General features: G+C 37.8%; 1 protein-coding gene across 1 annotated transcript; it reads left to right on the top strand.

Moving 5' to 3' along the window:
• The first annotated feature begins 485 nt into the window (after positions 1 to 485).
• LOC122842744 (carbohydrate sulfotransferase 15-like) lies at positions 486 to 27617 on the top strand. The gene is made up of 8 exons (XM_044136886.1): positions 486 to 523; positions 16317 to 16320; positions 19782 to 20121; positions 21499 to 21642; positions 23235 to 23391; positions 23528 to 23684; positions 25076 to 25223; positions 25319 to 27617. The coding sequence occupies exons 1-8, from the start codon at positions 486 to 488 to the stop codon at positions 25507 to 25509; spliced, it is 1179 nt and encodes a 392-aa protein (XP_043992821.1). The 3' UTR covers positions 25510 to 27617.
• The last annotated feature ends 376 nt before the right edge of the window (positions 27618 to 27993 follow it).

Genomic DNA, 27993 nt, shown 5'->3' with positions numbered 1-27993 from the left:
TCATTGCTGTACAGCTAGTTTACACATTTATCCAGAGTTTTGAAATGTGTCAGTTCAGGATTTAATTAGAAATCATGATGATGTATTTGAGTTGAAATACAAACCAATTTGAGTTCTTAGTTCTCACAAAAGCCTCTCTGTAGTTGCTAACAAATCCCCCTTCTTGTGTTTTATTGCTCCAACTGTAGCATTTCAGTCTATATTTTGAAAATTGACATGTTCCACCTGTATGACGAAGCTAAATGACATAAATGTAACTTTCATAGAACAGTAAAAACATGCTTGTGTGTGTGTGCTAGTAAGAACATAGTAAGAACATTTAAAAAACTAACTGTTCTGGAAAGACCTCAAAAGAATTTTGGTAAAAACGACATAATTATGATACTTGGCATGGCTGTCTTTGTCTAAGATCTAATTGTCTTATTTGTGGGGCTGATTCTTTTTTTTATTAGACATAACTTGTGAAAGGAGATCTAATAGCTCACATGAAAGGTCGATTCTATGGGCTTAGCTACACAGACCCGTGGATAGGAAGGAGTGTCTATCTCCAGTGGTTACTGGGCCAGACGTGGGATACATCGTTGACAGATCACCACTCCATTACAAGTCAATACACACAGTCAGGATAAACAGCCATGAATCCACTCACTTGTTTATAATATCAATTTATACGTAGGCTTCATGTTGAAGGCTGCCAGGCCGGGATTTGAATCCATGACCTTTTCACTGCAAAATGTGCAGCCCGGCACTCACCATTCGATTTAAAAGAGCAATGCCTCTTATGACTTTACACAAATTCTTGCTTTTCTGGGAGTTATCCACACCTTTCTTTGTCAGGTTTTGTAATGCACACTGGCCTATTACCAGAAGTTGTGAATTAGCCAATGAAATAGCAGCAACTTTATTCATTCAGACTTCCAAATATTCTGAAGATTTGCAGATGTCCAAACTCAGGATTAAAGTGGCGGAAAGGGACTTAGCTGACTTTTAAGCGAGCATGGATGTTGGTGACACATGAGTTGGAAGGAGAATTTAAAAAACTGCTGACCTAGTGGGATTTTCACATATAACCATATTTTATAGCAGTGATCAAGAAAAGAGAAAATGGAACAGAAAACATTAGTGAAGCTACGCTTAGCAATAACATATTAGAAAAATGTCTCTTTGTCTGATGAGTCAGGATTTCAGCTGTGCAATTCGATTTGTTCGGTCAAAATCTGGCATAAATAACATGAAAGTTTGGATCCATCCTGCCCTGCAGTTCAGGCCGTAGGTGATGATGTGAAACACCGCCTAAAATCAGTGGGAGATTTTCTTTTCTTGACACACTTTGGTCCAAAACACCCTTCCCCAAAAAACCCAATGTAGCACTACGGAATAAGAAATGTACAAAACAACCTTAAGATCCATACATACAGTATGTTCAATGTTTACATTTTTGACTTTTCAAAAACCAGTTTTTTAAAATATGTATGCTAAAACGCTAAAGCAACTTTGTTTACACCCAATAGATGAGCTACTTATAAGAGAGAAAGGCTTCACAAGACACCACACAAGCAGTCAGGTTTAGATGTAGCCTCCTTTGTTGTTTCTTTAATCCAACTGTAAGATGTGCTTACTGACACTCTAAAAGAAAAAAAGCATCTTTTACATTTTTTCTTTTCAAGCACTGTAAAGTTGTATCATCTGCAACACTTGTTTCTTTAAACTCTTTAAAGTCGGAAAAAACACCTAGAATAAGAATTATACTCGGTTTGAAAAGGCAACACTTTGGCCACCACAAAATAAATTCACTTCCATGATACAACCACAAAGTGTCGCTGTTTCTTCCATCCATCCATCCATTTTCTGTACAACCTTGTTCCTAGTGGGGTCTGTAGAGATGTTGGTGCCTATCTCCAGCTAACGTTCCAGGCGAGAGACGGGGTTCACCCTGGACAGGTCGCCTGTCTGTCGCAGGGAAACACAAAGACAGACATGACAAACACACACCTAGAGAGAATTTAGAGAAACCAATTAACCTAACAGTCATGTTTTTGGACTGCGGAAGGAAGCCGGAGAACCCGGAGAGAACATGCAAACTCCGTGCAGAAAGACCCCGGGCCGGGAATCGAACCCAGGACCTTCTTGCTGCAAGGCAACAGTGCTACCAACTGCTCCACTGTGCAGCCTGTCACAGTTGGTAGCGCTGTTTCTTTGCATAATAAAATGTCCTTTTTTTCTCCTTTGTGTTCACAAACTGGAGTACAGCTGTGATCTTTGTGATGTAAGAATTATTAAGCTCATTATAAGAGATTTGATCTATTGATTTAGGATTTATTTTATGGAGTCTTGAACCTTTTCATAATTTTTTTTGGTGATCACATATTTGTGTTTAAATGCTTGTTAGGTCCAGGTCTTTACAAAACGATTTACACCATGAGCACAATGTAGAATAACGGATTGAAGAGAGCTCTGTGAGATGCTCAAAGTATAAGTAATTGTATGTAACCTAATCCCGTTTTAAACGTTTACACTGCTTCATGATGCTGTTAAACCAATCTTCTCAAACAAACCACTGAGGAGAGCTGGTGATTATTCACTACTGGATTCAATTACATCAAATAAGTAAAAAACCCTTATTGAGCATTTATACCTCCTTGAATACTTGGAACTTTTGTAAAGTGCCAAGAGACAACATGCTCTGTGAACTGGCAATATATAAATAAATTGGATTGAACTAACTTAAGGAGACATCCAAAAAAAGCTGGTAGCAGTGGATTTTATTTATGGGTATCAGATAAAAGAAAATGCTGGTTGCAAATACATGCTACTCTTACTAGTAGAATTTTTTATTTTATTTTATTTTTTTTTTACGCTGTAAGTTAACAGCATTATATTGCTATCCATCAATCCATCCATTTTCTAACATCCTTGTCCCTTAATGGGGTCGTGAAGGTTGCTGGTGTCTATCTCCAGCTACGTTCCGGGTGAAAGGCGGGGTTCACCCTGGACAGGTCGCCAGGGCAACACAGAAACAGACAGGACACACAACCATTCACACACACACCTAGGGAGAATTTAGAGATATGCGAGTGAAGGGATATCCTTCACTCGCATAAAGTCTGGAATGCAGAAGATTTGACATCCTGATCGATAGTCTCCGAAATCCAGCATGAGGAACTCACACTATACTTGGGCTTCACGCAGCACTGACATGACAATATGATGAATAATTTTGCAGTGTGTTTGAGTGGGGTCATATGGTCTTGGCGGAAAGGGTGTGTGTTTGAAATTCATGTTTCAGTGACAAGGTCCTTACCAGGTCTGTGATGCTTGTGGGTTTGTTTGTGTATATGTTTTATGTTTTTTTTGTTTTTTTTGTGCGTGCGTCTGAGCAGCCTGCACATGGGAGGAAAATTCTATCTGTAGCCCCGGTTCTCTTCCGAGTTGCAGACTTGAATAAATAAAAATGCACAGAGGATTTCCTGGTATGTGTGGATGTTATCTTCAGCTGCGGTGGTCCACAGGGACTGGGCTCTTCTCCACGGAGGATCACAGGTCACAGGCAAGCAGAAAATGATACAGAGGGAAGAGTAAAAGTGCTTTGAAGTGAAAGGGTGAGTAAAGTTTGAAGCTGCATGTAAATACCGGGAAAAGAGTCTGGCTTGATTGGCCCGTTTGGGTCTTTAGAATTGTGCAAACCCAAGACTTTTAATCTGCTGGGGTCCACACTGAGGGAAGCTTTGAGTCCAACCTATCACTGACTTTATAACAAATATCAAGTAAATATAATGTCTTAAGGCTGCATTAACATACTTTATTGATACTCCCACATTAACTTGCTTCTTAAAGACATAATTTTGACAAATCAATGCAAGAAAAGAAACGTGGAAATGGAGCTCATTATGTGACACTTTGTTTCCCCATAAAAATGGAGCACCTGAATTTGAACACTTATGAAGAATAAAAATTACAGTGTCCTGGCTTGTTGGGGGGCACTGAGGATCTTCTGTACACTCAGAGACGCAGAAGAAACCATTAGTTCAAAAGCAACAAAATGCCAGATTACACTTTGCAAATGAACTCATTAACAAAGAGCTTTCCACTTTTGATGATTTTCTGCTTATGGCAGATAACAGTAATATTAGAATATCATCTCAGACCAATTAAAAAAATAATTTTTTAATGCTGATTGTAGGCTTATTGAAAGGTATATTTATGTGTAATTTTCAAAACGTACTTTTAAAAATGAGCCTCATGAGAAAGCACATTGACCATTCACACTCACAAATGCATGTGCATTTATACATGGATACACACATTGGTAGACATCTTGGGGTTAAGTGCCTAGCCCAGGGGTTCACCTTCCAACTGCAAGATGACAACTTTCCTAAACATGTACATGAGAGTGGTGGATGAATTCAATGTTCCTCTTCAGAGGGGTTTTCACTCTGTTGTCATGGAAACATTACCTTTGTCATTGCAACCTGACCTAAAAAGGGAAGAAATACATAAACTGCAAGTTCCTCATGCAAAAGCAGCATAAAATGCATCCACATATCTTACGCAACAGAGAATTGTAATTAATATAAACTAATTTGTGTACATTGGTGCAGACTGTAGAGCAAAAGGTGGCACCATCCCATAGATTTGTTCTACAAACCAAGATGGCAACGGTACAGATTTTTGTTCCTACGCCTCTGCCACATATTTTAAAGTCTGATTCTTTCTCTCTGTACCGTGCAGTATGTGGGCTGCATTGTCCTGCTGTTTGTGCTCTTATTAGGGCGAGAAATCACTAACTTCACTATTCCGTATTACTCAGGTTATTGAAGCCAGTTTGTGAAATAAGGCATGTTTCTAAAAAGCTTTAGAATATTAGCATTCTGGCCTTTATTCTCTCTTGTTTCAGTTCTTCAACACTTCATGTGAATGAAGAACAACAATCTCTTTTGAAGACTTTTAAAGGAACCCCAGATTTTTACTTTAGCATGTCAGTCCTTGCCAGCTTTCAAATAAATCCAAACCTATGTTGCTCTTTGAATGAATGGTTATAATGCAGACAGACAGAAGGACATGGGTATCTTTAGAGTAAAAGCTTGTCCTTTAGACTTTGCAGATTTCCTGTTAAAGCCATTGACATCCCTCTGAGATGTTTGTGGCTCATCTCATGCTTACCCCAGCACAGCAGGGGAGCAGTCAAAGCAGCAGGAGATAAAACTGATTTCTTCAGTGCCAGGCAGCATTAGAGGCTCAAAGCATCAACTTGTAATGGTTTGTTGGTCAGTTATAGAAAGTGATTAAATGGGGTTAGCATTGCAAAATGAGATAGAAGCTATGCTCTGCAGCATCTGTAAGTTAAGAAACCTCAATAAACTGTTTATTATATGCATTTTTCAGAAGAACCACATAAAAGCAACAGCAGTTAATCTCCCTAAAGCCAAATGCGCATTCTTCCAAATCCAAACACTCCTTTTGTATCACCTACAGTCTATCTTCATTTTGCATTTACAAGAAAAATGCAACAAAATAAAATCACCTCGTTAGTATGAAGTAAACATTCTTGTTTCTGTATTATGATGACATCATGCAGTGATTCTCGAATGTCTGCGCACACAAACTGTCAGCAAAAAAAAGACAGATGATCTCAAATGCATTTCCACTTTTAAAGTGCCATATTTCTGCTGGGGTTAGTGGGGTTAAAAACAAAGAAAGATAAAGAAAAAAGCTTCAGTAACAAGTTTTTATAAGAGTGCACACCCTTAGCACCACAGAGAGTTAAAACGTCCATCCACATCAACAACACAATGCTAAGAAAGCTAAGTTTTGTAACGATCTGTCCTGAGTTCAGAGCAAAAATTCGTCTGAAAATTCAGAATATCCTAAGCAGCGCTATGGCTAAGAAATATTCTCACCATTTGACATATTTAGAAAATCTTTGCAAGGCAGATGTTATCAATTCCTTGTTTATTATGCGGATAAACTGCCATCAGCGAGGCCTGAATATGGTTTTTCAGTCAAAGCGCGCATAAAGCAGAATGGAATGAAAACAGGAATGAAAACATTTATGCAGCTGCTTCTCTGGTTTTATATTTTTTCCCAAATAAATGTGCTCTTTAGCTGGCATATAAAGCATTTGTGTCAAATTAAAGCTATTTTAACAGGGTTGTAAAACTTAAGCCTTTATTTTGTTTTGCTGTCTAATCACTTTAACACTCTGACTTCTTCTGGCCGTCTTTACCCAGCTGTATTGACTTTTTTAAGCATTATTTATAGCGTCCTTTTAATAGAAAGGGGAAGCACATTTCTAGGATAAAACCTCATTTATATCTGTACAAATAGACTGGAATAATAGCGAATGTGATTTAGAATCTTGAGAATGAGTTTCTTTTTCCAGGGAACTTTTTGGAAAAAGTCCCAGTGAAGGTTTTGCACGAGAAAGTCTGGAAAATGCATTTTCTCTGCGAATGATGTCTTCAATTAATCTGCGGCATGCTGTGTTATTTAAGCTGGACCAATCCACGTTTCCCTTTCCCTCACAAACCTTTTGACTTCACATGCTGTATTCTGTGGAAGTGTCCCAAGGCAGACACTGTTATGATTACATGAGGTCTGGCAGAGAACTTGAGCAGCAGATAAAAGCTGATTTTCCAAGGAAGAGGCTTGAGGCAGTGGGTGAGATGAGGGGAAATCCAGATGCTTGAATCCACTAAACCTTTATGTTGAGTTCCTAAACTTAAGGACTAGTGCTTGAATGCTCCATCTTAAAACAAATGTACAGTCGACCCTTTAATATGTTCAGCTTGAGCTACTGAATAATTTTTTTCTGTTCTGACCACACTGTAACACGAAAAAGCTTTATTATCAGGGTGTCATAACAATTGGGTAAATCTGGGTTTTGACATACTCTGTGGTCAGATAGTAGCAAATCTCTTTCAGTTTGTGGCTAGTCTTTCTCTCAGCGGCTCTATGCATGATTTTATCCTCTTTCTTCACAACTCTGCCAGAAGTGTTGCTTCACACTGAATACATTCAAAGGACATCGGCGCTAACAACAGAGGAGCACAAAGAGTTCAGCAGCCTAATAATAACACAGACAGAAAGTTGTTAATAACACGCTTTGTGAGAGTCAAGAACCGCAAGGCTGGGTGACACAGTCTGTCCTCCCTTATTCACAACTGGAGAAACTGCTCAGGCCTTCGGGGCAGTGATAGGTCAGTTGGCGTGTAGCGAGACTGTGCATTGTGTTTGGCCGGGAAATATAGACTATCTTGTGCAAAGTCGAATTGAAGTTACGCGGTGTGCAAGCATGCAGGAATCTCTCTCACCACCTCAGTTACTTTGGAGTCTTTGAGAAGTAAACAGATTAGGTTGTGAAACTGTTTGCATTTTGTCTTGTTGTGACCACAAACCTCTGTGTACTTTGAAAGGATTTCACATGATTGGCTGACAAGGGAAGAAAAAAAGGATGCATGATTTCCAAACTACGTTGCAAATAAAAACCTAAAAAGTGTGTTGTGCTCTTATTTGTTACCACTGTGTAAATACTGCATAGAACCATCATTAGCTTTAGTTATAAGAATAAGTGTTTGGCAGTGTTGTTGGGTTTTAAAGTGGACCCAAACACAGGGAAGGAGAGGCAACAAATAGGTGATGAAAGCGTCATGAAAATTGTGAACAGAGATGTACAAAAATCACAGGAAAAACAGGGAACCAGAGCAGAACAAAAACAGGAACCAGGAACATGAAGCCGGCAAGGTACTGATGGGTAAATAACGGGATATAGCAGGAGGAACCAGCCAGGAGTGAGAGGAGAAAAGGTGTTTAGAGAGAGAAAGTAACACAGTGGGCAAAGAAGAGTACACTGGGTACTAGTAAATGAATCTAACATAAAAGAATACAAACATAACTACATAAAAAGTTATAATGGGCCGAATTTGGCCTTGAGTTTGACACATGTTTAGAGGATCTAGTGCTCACTAAGTGTTTCCACTTAACATTCTCTAGTTGGTGGGCAGACTGGTTGCTTCATCGTTGAAGCTCTCCTTTAGACTCAGAGCTTCTTAACTGGAAAACCTCTGTTTTAGGTTGTTGCAAGGAAAATCCGTCCCAGGATCCCCTTTTTCCAAAGGTAAGACTTGAGAGACAGCTTCTCCAACAAATATAAGGTCTCTCCATAGTTTCATGACATGTTAGTATGAGATCGACCAGAATGACTCTTTCTAAGGCTTTATGGGAATCGCTGCAACTGATAGATCCTACAGCCTTCCAGACTGGAGATCCACACACGAGGAACAGCAACTGAACAATCACCAACCTTAAAGGCTTATTGTTTTATCTCTGGATTCGCAAAATGTGAAAAAAACAATTAAAATTAAATGAGAACAATATAAATATTCTCATATTTATGCTTGGCTCTCGGGAGCAAAGTTTCACATAGTGAAAACCAAAACATCTGATGTGGCTGGAAAACCTTTGGCTCAACCTTTAGATTCATTCAGAATGAAAACCCGTGAAACATCCGCGACGATCAAAACAAATTCACTGACTGTTAAACACCCAGAGACACACAACTGGGATCCCAATCAATTTACCAAGAACTGACAGCAATTACACTCATGCTGTCATGCACATGGATACACTCTAAAGGGAGGCAAGTTTATTCAAATGTGACTTATCTTTATTTAGCAGCAGCAGATTCCCAGGGCGCGCTCTTTCACGTGTGAGAAAGGAATCATTTTGCCTCTTTAAAGCCACAAATGGTTGGAGCTCCAAAGATTTATATGGCGGCAGCTTTTAACATTTCATTTCACCTTCCTTTATTTGTCTGTTTACTCCCTGCAAGAACCAGATGTCGTGACAAATGGGAGCAGAGTCCGCTCGAGACAAGATAATTAATTTGCTTCCTGTAAAGAAGAGGAAACGTGTCACTGACTTGAGAGGCCTGTATTATGTGGAATGTGCACTCCAAGGTTTCCATTTTTTGTAAGACAGCTTTTCTGCCCGTGGCAAATCTATATTTGCTGATAAGACAAGAATGTATTTAGGTTTGCTTCTCTTTAGCATAGCACATTAAATTCATGCCTAATGTCAAAAGTAATGTGCGTAGATGGAGATCATTCAGGGCATGGGAGGAATACTTGATCATCTACTCAAGAAAAACAAAAGCATCTGAGAGTGGGATTCTTTGACACAAGATGTGGGAATTGCACTGTTGTTTTAACCAATGGATACAGTTTAATTAAAGTAAAAGCATGCGTGAACATGGGCCTAGACCTGATCAATTTGAACACTTTTATTTTTGGGAATCACGTCTGAGGCCTCACTCATATAGAAAGACCGACGACAAGTAGGAATGCACCCAAATGAAAATTTGGTTTGATATTAATATTCGACATTAATAATGCTGCTATGGCCGAAAACCGGTATTTGCAGATCGTATATTATATTATAAATATAGCATTTTGAAAACTTTAAAAGGAACTAGCAGAAACAGATGACATCAAGATGAAAATAAATATTGGCTGTTCATACCAGCCTAATTTTATTTATTGGACTGATATCAGTTTGTTTAAAAATGACTAGTGTCGGTCGATACTGATGTGCCAATATTTTCTACATCCCCAATGAAAAGCAATGAAAAAAACGTCTAAGTTGCCCTTATTATATCATGTATTGAGTCTTCGAGTAACAATAAAATATAGATATCTCATAAACACCACCAAGTTCAGCAAAATAACAGCTTGTGAGTTGTCTTTAGGAATAAAGTAGAAAAACATGAAAATTTGGTACATGTTACATTTTTGAAGCTTCTCTCCATTATGGATTACTTATTTTTATTCTTATTAAACCAATATGTTTTATACTTTTACCTTTTTGTCTTTCTTTTGGTTTTGTTGTTTTCTTTGTGTTTCCTTCTAATTCATGTGAAGAACTTTGAACTGCCTTGTTGCTCAAAATGTGCTATATAAATATTACCTTATTTTTCCTTATGTTTTCCAAACCAAAACTGTAAATGTGTTTTATTTTAACACACTGGTAGCACAGTTTGGGCCAGGATATTGACCAAACCATTTTAGCATATACCCTGCACCTAGGAAGAGAAAACATAATTCTTCAGATCAGGCTTCATTTGCTTTGTGATCAGGTTCTGCTGCTTGTGTGCCCACTTTCGGGATGTTGTATCATAGTTTGCCCTGCAGTCTATGGCAAACTATGATGCACTGCATACTCTCTCAGTGTTCAGCTAATAAAGTCTGCTGGAGCTCACAAAGGATAAAAACTGGACCAGTGCGAGAAAGCGTCTCCCCAAATAAACTTTAACAAGCGCCATTTTCTCATCCAGTACTTTTCAGGATGAGTGGGTGAGTTCGTTATGAAAAACACTAAGCACAGATTTATTTGCCTTCATTGTTGTGCGTATTTACTGTAAAAAAAATATTCATCAACGTGAGCCTATAGGTTTGGAGAAGCAGAACCAAAATCTGTCTGATTCTCGGTGAACGAATGCATTTCAATCGTAAAACCCATTCACTGAAAGCTTCCATATTATTATTAGATGTTCCGCTTGTTCTTCCTACGCTGCTCCTTGCGCCCTCCTCGCCTCTCCGTCTCCGCTCCCCCCGCGCGCTCTCTCCGCCTCCCTTCCGAGCTGCGCGCGGCAGACCTCGGAGCGCGCAGTCTGATGGAGACGCTCCTGACGTCGCTGCCCGTTTGCCCACACGAACACGGATCGCTCTGAGGACAGGCTGACTGCATCTTTACCATCAGTTCAAATTGGGGTTATCACAGGAAAGCGGCTGCATAAAATCGACTCAACTTCACTGTGAGTATTTTCTTGTTTAAAATCACGAATAAACGAATGGACAATGCATATATTTTTTTCTAGTTTATGTTTTTTTCTCTTTTTGAAGGGGGTTGAGGGATACAAAAACGTTAAGTAGGCTACCTTATTTTTAAAACGGTTACCCGATTATCATTATTATTTTTTTTATTTATTTGTTACTTAATAGGTTATGAGTAGAAAAGGTAATTGTTTTGTATTTAGTTGATTAAGCGTGAGGGCATTAAATGTCACCTTCATGCTGCATCGTTGTAAACTGATCAAAGGTGAGCTACGTGCCTCCGGTTCTGTTTTAAAAGCAAGTCCTGGTTAAACTGTTTCCAGTTCTGAACAGCTGGAGAATATCTCTGTGACATTTCTCCAGGGGGTAGACTTACTGGAGTTCTGTGACACGCAAACAGCTCTGTTATGAGTCAATCATAAGCAGTGGAAATGTGTGTACATCTAAAGTTTATGGGTGGGCAATATCCATTTTTAATACCTTCATACACATACACATACACATGTAAAAACTAGATATATTCCTGTTGTTTCCTTATTATCTGTGTGTCATTTTTGGACATTTATGGTGTCCTTATAAATTATAAAAGTGTTTGTGTTTTTTTTTTTTTACAATAACAAACAGCTGCCATTCTGTGCCCAAATAACATTATGGAACAAAGAGATCCAAGTAAATAACCTTCATCCGGTCTGACGGGCCCAGCACTGTTGGGCCGATGCCACAGTTGGCAACACTCATATGGTTGCAGGACGTTTGTTTTTGCACACACCCCACCGAGCCTCTGTGAAACCCTTCCCTCTGCACTATCCATCAAGGTGCATTATCATAATCTGTGGTTTACAACAGCGAAGTAAACACAGCGATCATGGAAAGAAGAACAACTATTATGAGTTCACAAATTTGAAGGAGGAGGAGGAAATAGTGACTGACAAGCTGCAGGACATCAGGTACTTTCCATGTTATTGGAAGCCAAAAAAACAGAGCTTCTGACCAGAACAGAGCAGGGGGAGCTCAGTGTTTAGGGCCAACAGTACGCCCTTCTTCAAGGACAATTGGTCCTTAAAACTATCCACCCTGCTCTCTGAAAAATCATCTCTTGAAGTCTGGAAGAATACTTGAAGCCATTTTCCGCACAAATCAACATGCCCATGAAGTTCTGACCAATCACACAATACCTTCGCCTGGACAGGGAGCCGAAAAGTTCACAAAAGGGTTGTAACAAGAAAGGGTGATAAGAGGCTGAGAACAAAACTATTTAATTTTTGTCACACAGCTGCAACAATGGGAGCCATTGAGCAATGAAAAAAAAAAAGCTTTTCAACTGAATTCCCTACCCAAAGATATTTATTATGCTTTAATGTTCTTGAATCAGAGAACTTTTTGTTCTTAGGTTATTCAGCATCCATCTGCTCGGGCTCCAAACTTTACAGTTAAATGTATCAGATGCTCTACCCCGTATATCCAGTCAGCATTCCTTTTGCTTTTTTTCTACTTATTTCCCCTTTTGTCTCTGCTAACTTCATTAGACTCTGCAACATTTTTTTACCAGATTTTTCCCACAATTTCCAGTTTGCCAGAGTCTATCATCATCCGTCACTAGTAGGTGTGGCTTTCTGGTACAAGCATTTGATTGTGGGGAGAGCCACACCTCAGTTGCAGTCAGTCGAACATGTTTCAATATTTAGAACTGAATCTGGAGACCAGCTGGTTGTGTGAAATAAACACTGAAGAGCCACCGTTTTTTTAAAGTCTTTCACATGACTATAAAGTTAACAAGTTAAAGTTGGAAATAGCAGTGAAATGGAATAAAGGCTTGGTAGCATCATTGTGACAGTGTGACTGTTTATGACTTATACTCATTGCAGTCACTCTACTAAACACCAGATGTCGATGTTGAGCAAAAAAGTCCAGGGATAGAGCAGGAATGGAGCCACCAGAAGAAGAAAAGGTAGAAAAGATTTTTATAAAAAATGAAATAAACTTATACATACTTATTATGAATTTATTTATGAATACATACATACGTATGAATACACCAAAACGTATCTTTGCATTTTTGGACACAGTCAAACGAGATACTTGTGCATGCCAGAAAACAAATGACTTATTTATTCTTGTTTACAAGTATCGCATAGCCTATCAAATGTATCTTCATATAGTGTTACTGTCTGACCCTGTAGTCACTTTCTCATTCTTCCTCCTCTGTTGAACGGCAGAGCAGAGGCTCTGACAAGTATGCAGGTGACCTTTACACAGTTCCACCCTTCTGGACTTCCAGTTCAGCTTCTAAATCACTCAAGTTGCCTATTTACTGACAGCTTGAGAGGGAAAGAGTTTACCCTTAATGTAATGGAACAGAGAGACAGATCCAGGGGGGGAAGTTACAGCAACTGTTCACAGTCCATAAGTCTTCCCACACCTAGGTTAAACTTCAACTGCACCTAGACCAGCAGCATATTTGGTCTGCTGGGTGGAGAGCCTTTACACAGAATTTGTGGAACAAATGCCTAAGCTGAAAAGCTGTCAAAGCAGTGCTTCTCTTGGCAGGGCCTTGTGTGGAAAGGCTTATACAACGGGGGCAGCTATGATAAGAAAGAAGGAAAAAGTTGTACCAAATTAGATTGTTTGGGCTGGGATGATAGGGTCCACCAAAAATGGAAGTAAGAAACTCTGTGAAAAAGAAAAACATTCATTAGGTGGTGGAATGTGGGAGGGAGGCGTGATGTTATGGCAATGTCCCAAAGCTTCCATTTCAGGACAGTAAGTTTTTACCAGAGATTACCAATAGCTGTGGCGTATAAATGTCTTATTTCAGATGTGAACACTTTCACAATCGATGGAGATACGGTTTAAACAAACTTGGAAAACAATTTTCAGCTTAATTCAATTACTTGTGAGATCTGAATGTTTTCATGATTATTTGATCTTATTAATCATCAAACTCTACAGAGAGAAGCTGAAATGCAATGGTTAAGACCATGAGTGCTGAGTTTATGGGACTGAAATCTAAGAGTTTTACAAATCTAAGTTTTTTTTTTAATGCATCTTAAGGGTCGCATTTTGGAGCACTGTTTCTCTAAGACCATCACAGATTTTATTTGCTTGATTTTATTTAAATTCAGCTGACTTTTCAAATTGTTTAAGGAAACATAGATAAACTATCTTGAATAAAACTGCATGTACGATTAAGTCATTTCTTACTGGTTAAATTAGAGGTGCTACTATAATTCTAACGCTGCAAGGATGAGTCACTAGCACAGAAATATCAAGAAGTACTTCAAGTGAAACATTCTTCATTCTAGACTTGCAGCTACAAGTCTTGTTTTAACGCAATACAAAGAAAAAACTTAAACTGTTCTAACAAGTTGCTTCTTCAAGGACTGAGCCAATCTACTCCTAAAAGAGAGATGTAACTCAGCATGGGAACATGTGTACAGGTCACTGTTGCTCCCACACATATACTGCACATATGCACCACTGTGGTATTTAAGGAGCTTCTTCTCTAATATCACAGCAAAGAACTATGAGAACATCTCTTATTGCAACAGCACTCCATACTTTCTGCACCGAGTCACACTGTGCCAAGAGTCAAACTGCCTGCATAAACTCATTTACGATCATTTTTGATTAATATTTATCTTTGCACTCGGTGTAGGGAGTGCGGGGGAAGTTCAAGTTTCGTGGCCAGATTTTTCAATGATCCATAAATATGAAATAGCATCCACTGAAATTTGTGAATTCCACACTTTTGTTCCCAATTCACATTCAGGGGAATCCCTGGGGATATGGATGAAAATCTGCACCATATCCCCTTAATTTCTTCTGTTTTAGATGTTAGAATTGTGAAGATCTTTCATTTATAATTCTCGTTTGATTTTACACTTGGTTCATTTAGCTTCTGCTCTATTTTTACCCAGAGTTCTTTGAGAAATTTATGTATAGAAAAGGTTATGATCAAAACTAAAATAAAAAAAAAAAAGCCCAAACAGGACAGCCCTCATAAATCCATCATTCTGCACTGCCCACCCAGACTGACACACAGTCTGCCATATGTATTTGCGCAACACTTTCCCTTTACCTCTAAGGTAATGTTTCATTTTAAAGTTTCGCCAAACCAAATGACACATGGCTATAACAGAAATATTTGAATGCTTATGTATAAACTGACATGCACAGAAGCAAAATCTACTTCTGCTTTTACAAACACCATATCTGTGCTCCAGATGTTACTGTGGGCTGTGGTTATAAATAGCTAATATGACCCTTGGTAAGGCTTGTTTCTATTTTTTTGAGACTGTACTTTTGTGCTTCTATAGCCAGCTAGTTCAATAGTCTGAAAATATACACTAAGTTGTTTTTTTTTTCTCTTTGTGGAGAATAAAAAGAGATTGGAGCAATAATCCAGCATGAAGCGATGAATTAAGGTGGTTTCCTGAGCTGTTTGTGCCCTCAGGGCAGTTTGAGATTTCCTGTAAAAAAAAAAAAGAAAAAAAAAGATTCTTTGTTATTTTACTTTAACTTTTGATGTATTTCCTGTCCACACAGAAAATATGTTATGATTACCTCAGTTTCCTCATCTATCTTTGTTTGACCAGTCTTCTTTCTTTTAGTAGCGTTAGAGATTTTGTTTTGCCTCCCATTTCCATGGTCTGCAGCCAAGCTCCCGTCACACAATGTACTGTAAAGGATCAAGATGTGCTTACACAGTTGTAAACATAAGGACGTGATTTAAACATTTTTCTAGTGAGGCAGGGGAGTGTATGGGTGACTGTGCAGAGTGCTGGCTCTGACTGCCTCTTCTGTTTAACTAACAAAGATCCTCATGAGAAACCCTTCACATTCTGAGAGGTTTCAGTCCTACCGATTTATGATGCATAGCGAAGGTAAAATTGTGCACCTCTACATGTCCTGCAGCATTTGTGTCGGCATGTCCTCATTATCAGTGCCATTTTTCTGCTGTCTAGGAAGGATGAGATGTGCATCATGTTATCCTGAGTGCAAGATGGAGGGTCAAATATATAATGAGATTGCTTGTGTCCATTTTTTTCCTTTGTCTGCATACGATTAATCATCGTGCAGGACTTTAACTCCCCATTTAATGTCATAGCTGGCACCCATCTTAACAACCAGAACATATACTGCTAAATTAATTGTCAAATTTACGTCCATTGTCAAGAACTATGAGTATATTCTTCCTTTCCTATGCATAGTACACAGGAGAGCCAAACCGATATCGATCATTAGTTTAATTAAATGGCCACTTCCAAATCTCAGCTTTAGAGTCTGAAGATCCACAGCTGATTAAAAATAATGAGGACCATCATTTTTCTATTTTACAGTTGCAAGCTACTGATATGCTGTCATTACTAATAATTAAATGGAACCACAGTTTGCAACATTTGATCAAATAATACAGATCTATATTTCAAAAACAATCCAATTAGTCCCATCTACAGCTGAAACCACGGTTTGCAAACAATATATAAAAAGACGTGCATTTTTTTTCATCTGTCTGATGTGAAATCAGAATACACTTTTCTAGTTGTGGGACAATTAGGATTGCCAACATTTTTTCCTAATTGCCAAGTGCCAGAATAATGAGAGAGAATTGCTTGAGGTTATTTTTGTTTCTTTCGTCAAAAGTATTGGTACTATAGTCCTTAAACTGCATGACTTGGGTCAAATGTATTTGCTTTCCTTCCACAAGTTTCTCAAACTAGTTGGCAGGAATTTTGGACCATTTCTCTTGACAGAACTGGTGTACCTGAACCGTGTTTGTATGTTGCCTAGGTCACACAGGCATTTTTCAGCTTTGCCCATTAAGCCTTGATAGGATTCAGATCAAGGCTTTGTGATGGTCTCTCCAAAACAGTGACTTTGGCATCACTGTAGAACATGATATTAAGGCTAAATTAGGCTGTTCAATTTGAGGACAGCAAGGGACAAAGATGAAAAAACAGGAATAAAGGCTTGAAAATCAGAAGGGTTGTTGTTCCAGCAGAAGAGTGACCAGAAAATGGCTGGTTGCCACTATGAATACTTGATTCAGCCACAAAGATTTTAGCAGCATCCAGAACAAAATGGTCCCAAAATCATGGTGGCAAAGAAAATAACCGAAAAACAAAAACAGGTCCTGTGGGAAAAAAAGGTGCAATGCACAAAACAACAACTCAAAAATATGAATAGAGTGCACATAAACTATAGTGTTCATGTTTGTAATATATAAAGAAGAGCTACTCCATATAGTGTGTGTGTTAACTGGAATTCTTATAAGAATATCGTCAATTAACGAAATGTAATTTGTCGCTTTACAGTGTTGAAGTTATATAACATAGCATTAAGATTTTGTCATTTCTGTATGTTTAGAATACAAAAAAATCAAGAGAAAATGTCCAATTTAATATAAAAATAAAATAGTTGTTTCTCATTCTGGCTTTCTCTTGACTTTTGATTCCACATTAATCCAGATGCCAAGTTGTTTTAGGACAACATTTTTTGTTTAATGCACAGGAGTCCAACATTTTATTTTGTTTTAGGTTTTTGATAGGACTTTACTTTATTCCTCCCATCTTTTCTTTGCTTCCTGTCACAGATCAATTTTCATACTAAATAAATCCCGGGGTTTTATTTCAGGCTAATGCTTATACTGCTCATCCCTCAACCTGCCATTTTGTGTTTTCTCTGAATCTATCCCTCTGATTTGTGCTTTGTTATGTAAAACCTTTTTTCAAATATTTTAATTAGCTTTGTTTGTAGGATGTAAAGATGTTGAATTTAGGATTATAATCAGAAACACCTCCACTGTAAAAAGTTGAAGAATTTTATTATGAGTGGCTTTCTGTGTCATCTTAAGGAGGGCATTTCTGTCCACTGATATTTCATTAAATCAGGTCCTTAGTACCTCTGGAGGGATCAGAAATAAGTTCTCCTCCCTAGCCCAGCAGCTATCCACACAGAGATGAGGATATCAGCATGGATTCCTGATAAATCTTTTCTGAGCTATCCCATTATGACATCTGCAGATGTGTGTAACCACTTTCTATGTGACTTTTCATAACTTTTACCTCCTTATCACATGTGAGTTCAGATCTGGTTTAAGTAACCCAATCATTACAGTTGTCTTGCATTTAAAGCCAAGAAAGAAAGGTCTTGCGGAAAATGAAAAACTAACTAAAATTGAGCTAAATGTTGTATTTTAGGTATTACTAAAGGTCCGAACGATATAAAATGCCTTCATGCAATATTCCAAATGTTCCAAAAGCCCCAGTTTTCTTAATTTTAGGTGATACTTATATGTGAGACCAATCTTTTCCACCGATCTTATCTGCCTTTTCAAAGATTTGAACATTGGCTACTGTTCCTGTAGCGCCCCTTTGCCTACATTACTGGCAAAACATCCAAAATCATGTAAAATAACCAAATATGGGGCGCCCTGAGTTCTTATCATTAAAAGGTGATAACCCTCCGTCGAACTCTCTCTCTTTTTTCCCTCCCCTTCCAATTGCGCAACAGTTCAAGGATCAGTATCCTTAACCAATTAGAAATTAGTAAAATAATTTGGCAATTATTAAAAACAGAAATAAAATACAAAATTGTACATAACAAAGGCATTTGACATAGGAATATTACTAGTGTTTGGAAATTGCTTTTTAAACGTTTTTAAACATCCTAACCTTTTTAAAAATATTTAACGTTCACATGAATTGAAATGAATGAACCCAAAATATAACACGGGCTACATTCCCTTGCTCTTTGAGGGCTAAGAGGGCTGACTGACAGAGCCGCCCACCAGGTCACAGCTGCATGTATGTGGTAAACAATAGTCACCATGATGTTGCTAATTTGGGGACATTATAACTATATTTAGCAACATTTGTATTAGCTGCAAATGATCCCTGACTGTATTATGCGCATTTTGTGTACTGTTCATTTTTTAAATAACTGACTCATACCTCCGATTCTGCATTGGTTTGAGGTCTGGACTTTAATTGAGCCAAAGTAACACAACAAGATGTGTCAAACTAGATATTACATTGTACTTCTGGAATCATGTTTAGAGTCAATAGCTTGCTGGAAGGTCAACCTGCACCCAGATTCAAGTCTATCATAGCCTCTACCATGTTTTCTTCCAGGATCACCCTGTATTTAACTCCAGCCAGAATGCTACCACCCAAAAGTGTGTCAAAAAAGTTAAAATTTCAACTCATCTGACCTGAACAACTTTAAAAACTACAAATGAACTTGCTTGTAAATTTGTTTACATTTTCTACATAAAGGGCAGATTTGTGGCATGCAAGACTATCAAGAGATTCTCATTTGAATCTTTTAGCATCACCTTGGGCCTCTTGGCTCCTTCTCTGGTTAATTTTCTCACTGTCTTGACAAAATGTGTTAAACGTTCAAGGAATATGAAAACTTTGGCAGCATTTGGCAAATCACAGCAGTAAGCAAATACTCAACAGCAGCTACACGCTGGAATAATCTTTGCAGTAAATATTTGTTTGATGAAGCTTATAATGACCTGTTTTTCTAAGTGACATACACTTTCTAAGTGTTGGTTTTGGCTTATCTGTAATACCCTTTGGTATAATATGCTAATGCTTTTCAGCTTATTATAGCCTCATTATAGGTTTCCTGGTACAACCCACACTATTGCAGTGTTAGTAGAAATACCAATGACAGATGTTGCAACACGTATGAGCCATAAAGTTAAATATCAGTTTGTGTTATGTGTCAGACATGTGTCAAAGTGAAAAACGGTTAGACAGAAAGTGCCAAGTAGGTGATGATTCATCTAGGGTAAAGCTGCAGAATCCTGTAATATTACCCTTAATTATGAATGACTGATGTTTTGATGTGATTGTGGAATGACTTCAGGTATGACAGTGCCACAAAGAAATAGCTGCAGTCAGCAAAACAGAGTCCTGCACCCCACTTTTATGTTCTTTTCTTTAGTTCTTTTCAGTGATTCCTCGCCATTTCCTGCCCCACATCAAGAGTCCATGCTGGTACCAGGAGCTCTCCGGTGATATTGGCACGGACCCGTACAAGAACAACCGCTTCAGTCTCCACTCCAAGAGTTTCAAGAACGTGTGTGACCACATGAGAGCCAGATTCCACCAGAATGTGTGCGACAGAGACGGGAAACGCTTTCGCCTGCGCTGCTTGCCGTACTTTTACATCATTGGTCAGCCAAAGTGTGGCACTACAGACTTGTTTCACAGACTCTTGATGCTTCCAGAGCTTAAATTTAACACCATAAAGGAGCCACACTGGTGGACCAGGAAACGCTTCGGTAAGGCTAAAAGGATCTGGATCTGGAAGTGTGATGCTAACATTTGCAACTGTGTGGTTTCAAAAATCATGAAAGACTCATTCATGTCACGTGGTGTGACATTCAAGTTATAAAATCTTGTTTGCATTTTGTCAGGTTACACACAAATCGCAATGTATCTTATTGGGATCTAATGTGATAGACGGACACAAAATAACTCATAACTGTGAAATGAGGGGAAGGTGATTAATTTTTAATCATTTAAAACAGCTCATTTTTGTTGACAGATATTCCACTTGATCCATGGATGCCTGCAGTTCTTTCAGAGTTACCACTGGTCTTCTGACGGCTTCTCTGAATAATGTTGTACTTAGCAGCCAGTCATTTTAGGTGGCCTATCATGTGTTACTCTTTCTATTTTCAGATGATGGATTGAACAGTCCTACTTGAGGTTCTTTTTTTTATTATTTGACAGAACAACTTTATCCTATACCTTTTCTGCTTTTCATGATGTCAGTGTTGATCTGTCACTTAAAATCCCAATAAAACACATAATGTGTGAAAGTCTGGAAAAAGTTTAAGAAATGCGGATAAAAATATGTAAGGCAGTTGGTTCCCCTGACTGCTGAACTAGTAGTAGTTTGCCTTACTAGTTAAGCATTTAAAAATCAGAAATATTTATTGAAATTGAAGCAGCTTCAAGCTAAAGCTCAAAATATGCAATGTAAGCAGTAAATCAGCTCATCCCGATTCTTTCTTTTGATTGATTTTTAACAGTCCCGCAGGTTTTCGTTTCTTGAAAAGTTTAAATAATATTTCAGTTGAGTCAGCTTTCATTTTTTCTTGTTTTCATTTTCACTGACAAGATACATCTACAGTGTAAGAAACCTAACAAAAATATAAATAATGAAAAAAAAACTGTTACAAGCATAAAAATTTATATAAAAAATGACAAATAACCTTTTGACCTAAATAAGACTGTCTGCAGCTACTTTACAAAATCTTTAGACTTAAGCTATTGCCAAAGTAACAGTCACATTTTGACAAAAAGGTTTTTTGCCTAAATCACTTTTGACAAAAAAATAAAAAATAAAAGTCATAATCCGTTATTTTAGGAAGGTGACAATATTAAGGTTTTATTATTATGAAAGTTATTTTAACTTCGAGTGTCTTGTGGAAAGTTCAGCACTTTAATAGAAAATCCACAACACAACTGTGTTGTTTGACCATAAATTTGGTCAAATCTATTATAACAGATGACAATATTCACTGGCCTCCATTTGAGACGTTCAACAAAGAAAGCTTGGTTTGTTCATTCAAGAAAAAATGTGTTCATTCTATGGAAAAGCAGTCCTTAATGAGCTTATAATGAGGGCTGTTTTAAATTTCCATCTGCAGGTTATATCCGTTTCAAAAAAGGCTTCCAGGAGCGTTTTCCGATAGAGGATTACCTGGATCTGTTTGACTTGGCAGCCATCAACATCCAAGTAGGAATCAGTGGAAATTCATCTGGAGAGCATCGTGCAAATGAGATCATAACAGGTGTGTGTAAGTGCGTGTGCAGGCGTGTGTGTGTGTGTGTGTGTGTGTGTGGGCGTGGGCTTCTGTGTGTGGGGGCTGTATGTCATTGTGAGTGGGTGAGAACAATTAGTAATAGTTGGCGATGGTTGTATTTTAAATATAAAAGAATGCGTTCATTATTTTGCCTTTTATATTTCAGGAGTTTAATTGTTTGGTGGAAATGCTTTAAATCCAGTCTCTTGTTCTTTTTACATGCACCACAAGAGAGTTCATTTATGAGGCACACTTATTTCTAACTTTTGATGTCTCATAAAACTCTTAGTTAAAAAAAATAAAGTGGGGATGATAGTTTCAAATGGAAATACATTTGAGTGATTTTTACATAAAAGCAACCTTGCACTGCATGCAAATCAGAAAACAGACTGAAAGACAAAAACTGAAAAATACATACAGTGAGTACAGAAGAGTGGGAAGTATAAAACTTATTCATCAACAAAACAATGAGAGCACATTAGTGGAAAGCACCGGTGGAAAAAATAGTGCTTAGCACATTGCCTTTTAAGAGATTACATTAGACAGCATCATCATGTTTAAAAGCAGCCTCACTGAATTTCAGCAGTAGCTGGCTAGTTTTTTAAATATTGACTACAATCGCTTTTCAAATTTCCACATAATAGTCAAGAAGACTTTTCTGTCTCATATGTAAGGAACATGTAGGAACTCATGTAGGAACTCAAGTTCTGCTTAGCATGTTTGGTGATTATTTTAATACGAAAGTCAACACTTTACTGTTGTTCAGACAGCAAGGAAGTATTGCAGCTATTCTGGGTTAAAGTATATTGAACACTTTCAGTCAAATGCAGTATTTCAGATTTCTTCTTCCAGGTTATCAGTTTGTACTGAGTCGTTTATGGATCTCTATAGATTGTTTTTACATCTAGTTTTGCCTCGCCCACTGGGCAACGAAGATTGATTTTGTTTTCCTTTTCTGCCCTCATTTTCTTTGGAAATGAATAGAGGTACTCAAACTATTGAAGAAATAAATCTTCCTTATTAGCTGGGATATTTAATAATGTACAATAGGTCTGCCAAAGTAAGCGGTAAGAGTGTGAACAGACTCTCAATAAGCTCTGTCCGGTCACTTAACTCCCTTCCTGTGGAAAAATATCCCTTAGCCCCGTCCTGCAGGTCCCAAACAGAAGCAAACAGAATGACTAAAAACAGAAAGAATCAAGATGTTGTAACACCCAAGTCAAAGTTCACACCCCAACTGGATTTATATGAAGCAGTGGAATTTTGGAAAAGGCGTTCAGAGATAAAATTCTTAATGAACTGACGCAATTTTGTCAAGAGGACTGATGATGTCATACAGAAAATAAGTAACATGCTGCTGCTGCTGGAGGTGGTCCCACAGTTCACTGGGTCAGGGTGTACCTTGTTCTTCCTTGCAGTGAACTGATTATTGAACTGATTTGCCTGATATGGAATTATTACTGAACTTTTACTGTACTTACCCTTTTGTAGTGAATAGACACTAATAAAGGTTTATTGCATTTTATTGAATTGCCTTTAAAATGTGCTGTAATTCAGGCTTTTTGTGGTGTCATCCACAGGGGAAGCCAGCGCTTCGACTATGTGGGACAATCAAGCCTGGAGTTATCTCCATGGAAACCAGGAGCAGACAGAACCTCCATTCCTAGCTCAGGACTTCATCCATGCAGTCCAGCCTGGCGCCAAGATCATTGTAATACTTAGGGATCCAGTTGAGAGGTGAAAACAAACTCCTTCATTGTAAGGATTTTTTGCAATGTGCCATTGTTGCAAAACAACAACAAAAAAATCTGTCCCTGCATCCAGTGCAATTTAATGTCTGACTTTCACAGAACTGAGTTTATTGTGTCCTCAGGCTTTACTCCGACTACTTGTACTTTACCTTGGCCAATAAGTCTGCAGAGGATTTTCATCAGAAGGTGTTTGAGTGTGTCCAGTTGTTTCAGTCCTGTCTCTCTGAGAGGTCGCTGCGATCATGCGTCTACAACACCAGCCTTTTCAACGCCATGCCGGTCAGCTATGTCCTTGCATCGCTATTCAGATGCCTTTTATCTTTTCCCTCTTTTACAGCAATATTTACTATAAATTGTTTAAAAATCATTTATATTTTGATATCTCAATCTCTCCGCCTTGTAATTTATTTCCAAGAACACAACAACAAGAAGAAACAAACATGCCCAGCTTGAAATATAACAAAGCCGTTCTTGCTTTGAAAGGAGAAATCTTTCCATCTTGATAAGTTCTAATTTATCAAACTCATCCCTTGGTCTCTCCTCCTTTATACAGTCTCAAATGGTTGTTGACCAAACAGCTACTTTGGAAGATTGGCTACATTGTAAAGCCATCATAAGATCACTTGAGGAGAAACATTAATAAATCACCATGAGATCCCTTTTACTCCTTTCTAGAGGGACGTAAAGAGCTGACAAATATGTAGATGTTCTAGTGACCTCTGGAGGACTCAGTGTGCTACAGCATAAGCATTAAGGCCCTTAATTTGCAACAACACTTTAACAATGCTGCTTACAAGATCGTTGGCATAATGAGGACATAACATTATGTTGAAATATTGAATCTGAAATCAGTCAGGAAGTTACAGTTCTGACACATGGTCCATAAAAAAGTCCATATTTTAAAGGAGTCACCAAAAAGCTCAGTTCTTGATCTCATAGACAATTTGTGAATATAGCTATAAAACTGACTCAGTTTCATCAGTTCTGCCAGGACTGATGAAACTGAGTTGTCACGTTCATCAAACTTCATACAAAAAATATCTCATATTATTCTGGCATTTAGGAAATTGAAATAATTTCGGTGAACCTAACTAACCTTGAGAAGCAAATATTGTCTTTTAATACAAAATTTCTGGTTTGTAATTTAAAAGAAAGATGACATTAATTTAGTGGTGAACTTTATTTTAACAGTGCTGGATTATTAACTGGCTTACTGGTAGAAACTAAAACATGTAGAGTTCAGCACTTCTTGCATTTTTCAACATCGAACTTACTGAGATAAAACAGTCTTGCCTTTAGAGTGAAACATCCCAATTCTCCTGTTGTAGATAAAGCAAATTATATAAAAATGTTGTACTTCCATTAACTATTTAAAAGGGTTCGCAGCCACAGGTCAGCCTTTCAAGCATTGACACAAATCAACCCTGAATGCTCATGATTATTGCAGTGAAGGATGTTAAACAGTGCAACACTACAGTATTGATATAGATTTTAATTATGCAGATATGAAGCACAGATGCTTTATTCTCTGCTAATGTTCTTCTAACTCTCCTTAAAGAGCTGAATCCTTCATAAAGCTAATTTAAAATATGATTTAAAGTGTTTATCCTGACCTATCAACCCACCGCTGGATTCTTATTGTGCGTTTTTATGTTGGTTTTTGCTCACAGGTGAGACTCACACTGGGAATGTACTTTGTTTTTCTCCTGGACTGGCTGACTATTTTCCAAAGAGAGCAGATTCTAGTTCTTCGACTGGAGGACTACGCAGCCAACCTCAGAAAAACTCTCAAGACAGTGTTTGATTTTCTCGGTGTGGGTATGTGACACCTATCCATCGTTTCTCAGGAGGCTTGTGTGTCATTCGTTATAAAATATCCTCATTAGCTCTTTGTTTCTCCACTGTCCCTGCAGGCCCGCTGTCAGAGCAAGTGGAGGCATCGCTGACCAAACGTCCAATGTCCAACACGCGCCGGGCGAAAGACAGGATCCTTGGTCCCATGCTGCCAGCAACCAGGAACCTCCTCAGTCAGTTTTACCAGCCGTTTAACAGGAAACTGGCCAGCATTTTGAACCAAACGTCTTTTCTCTGGAGTTACAGCTGAAGCAGCCTGAGCAGGAATGAAATCGAATGGAGTTGAAAGATCAGAGAGAAATGTGACAGCAGACTGCAGTAAAACGCCTGAAGTGACTCTACAGTGAAATAACTGATGCTCATGGCTCTTTGAAAGGACACTTCAAGTCAATATGAAAACGAAGTAAACAAACTCTCATTTCACAAAGTGCATTCTTAGAGTTCATGCGACAACATGCCTGAATAGTTTCCACCTAATTTATAACTGAGAAGAACGAGTTAAGTGTCTTGTAATAGTTTGTTTTGAACATGTGCAAATGAACAGAATTTGTTTCGCTTTGTTTATTTCTGTCACATTTGGTTTTAAGGTTTGAAAACCTAACATCAAAACACAGTTCAGGGGATTGTAATTAAAAAAAATATATATGATTTTCATATTGAACTGCATATTTTCTGTTGTGGATGTTACTTGGATTACAAAAAAAACAATAAAATGAACAATGGTGAAAAGAGGGTCATATAAAGTGAAACTTTAAAACTGTAAACAGGAAACTGAAGAATAGACTGTGATTTAGGTGGATTCCACAATGTAGTCTGTTGATGACGGGCTTAGCCAGTCTAATTTATGATAAAGACAAGAACAAAATTTGGATCAGAGACAACTATAGATGAGCTTAAAGGAATTCAAAAGTGTGAGACTACAACTCTTAGGGTTGTGCTGTAGATTTCTGTTTGGTGCTGTTTAATAATGGGTCTCCAAGTCCACACTGTATGTTCTTTAATCAACAAAAGCATTTTCAAGGTTTTCAGAGACAGTCCCTAAGAACTGAATTGGCTTAAATTGAAATGTGGAAAAAAAAAAAAGGTTTCAGGTTCTGTAGTTACCGACACACATGAAAGTACAGACACTGATCACAAGAGGGCACTAAAATTCAGATCAAAGCTAAACATTCACTGCAAATTAGAACCCATTGCTGAATTTATTGTGACATTTGTCTACATATTAGAAACTTGACTCTTTCTAATAAAAACCAAAACACACCACACTTAAAAAAAACAGAACACATTTCTATTTGAGTGTTATTGGCTTTTATTTTATTTATCTTTACAGTCTAGTTTGCAGATTTATATCACATTTATCTTGACACATATCTAGGTGAAAGACTGAAAGTTATGTTAAATCACGCACAATTCCAATTATTGTATCATAAAACAATAATAATCCATAACTTTTCCTATATTTTGTTTCTATCAAAAAGAAGAGCGTGGCCACAATAGGATCCACTGCCACTTGTTTGTTTAAAGCCTCATGAAGAAAGTCTGTATTTTCCACAAGAATGGTTCAAGGACTTCCACAAACAAGCAAAGATAATTACTAGATAAGAGAGTACAAACAGTGTCTTTTTACTGTACTATTTATTAAAATGTTAAGGGTGTCATGGACAACCTGTCAGCAAAACTACTGAGACTTACGGATTGTCTTCTTTGTGTTATGTCTGTCATAATCCTGTTCAGGAATTTTAAAGAGATCAAAAGGTTTGAGGTTATCAAAATTTAGCACTTTCTGACTTATCTTAAGTGAGGAAGAAGTGATCTAGCTGGTTCTAAACAAAAGGAGATAAAACATGGTCAGAGAAGTTCAGGAGAGAAATTTAAAATGTAAACATACTGTATTGATCCCAAAAGGGAAAAATGATTTCCTAAACAGGTACATTATTGACAGATTACATCATCAATTACATAAGATTGTCTGGACAATATGTTTCTTATAATCTCCAGTAGATGTGTGTTCAGTGTGTATATGTGTGGAGAACATCCAATAGTGTCTTATCTTCTGAAAACGCTTCCTGCCAGGTTTGACCCAGCCTTTGTGAAAGATGCTGGTGCACAGCTGATTTCTCACACACTCCTGTCGCTCCAAACTGTCACTCAGCGTAGTATTCATAAACAACAATTCTACCTCTTCAATAGCTTTCTGTTTTTATTAAGTCAGAGGGTTAGAAATGAGATGTTTGTGCACATGGTGGGATGTAAGTGAACATGAAGATGTGGTTAAGTGGATGGAATGTTGTTATGATTAACACATTTTCCTCTTATATATATATATAAACCTCTAGTATATTATCTGCCTCTAATAAAGGTGATTTTTACCTGGGTAGGCGAATTAACATTATGTATAGGTAAGATGTTTTACAGATTTGAAAATACATTTAAAATTAGATTTTATCCAATCTTTATTATGTGTTATGTTGAATACCAAAGGCAAGAAATACCCAGCGGCTTCCACTAAACACTAAATGCTCATATTTTCAGGATCACCAACATCAGAACTCATTACCCAACTCAAACCAGCTGGAATTCAGTCCTTCTGCAAAGATTTGCTCAGTTCTGATGGCAACATGGGTTCTGACCTGGAACTTGCAAGATTTACCCTTAATAAATCCCCTGATCAGAGTTTATAAATTGAAGCTAAAGGTAATTAAAATGGGTTAGATTATGTGGATTGGAATTACTT

This window comes from Gambusia affinis, linkage group LG13 (genome assembly GCF_019740435.1).
Source record: "Gambusia affinis linkage group LG13, SWU_Gaff_1.0, whole genome shotgun sequence".
In the NCBI taxonomy this organism is placed as follows: Eukaryota; Metazoa; Chordata; class Actinopteri; order Cyprinodontiformes; family Poeciliidae; genus Gambusia; species Gambusia affinis.
This window is presented reverse-complemented; position numbering and strand designations above follow the sequence as displayed.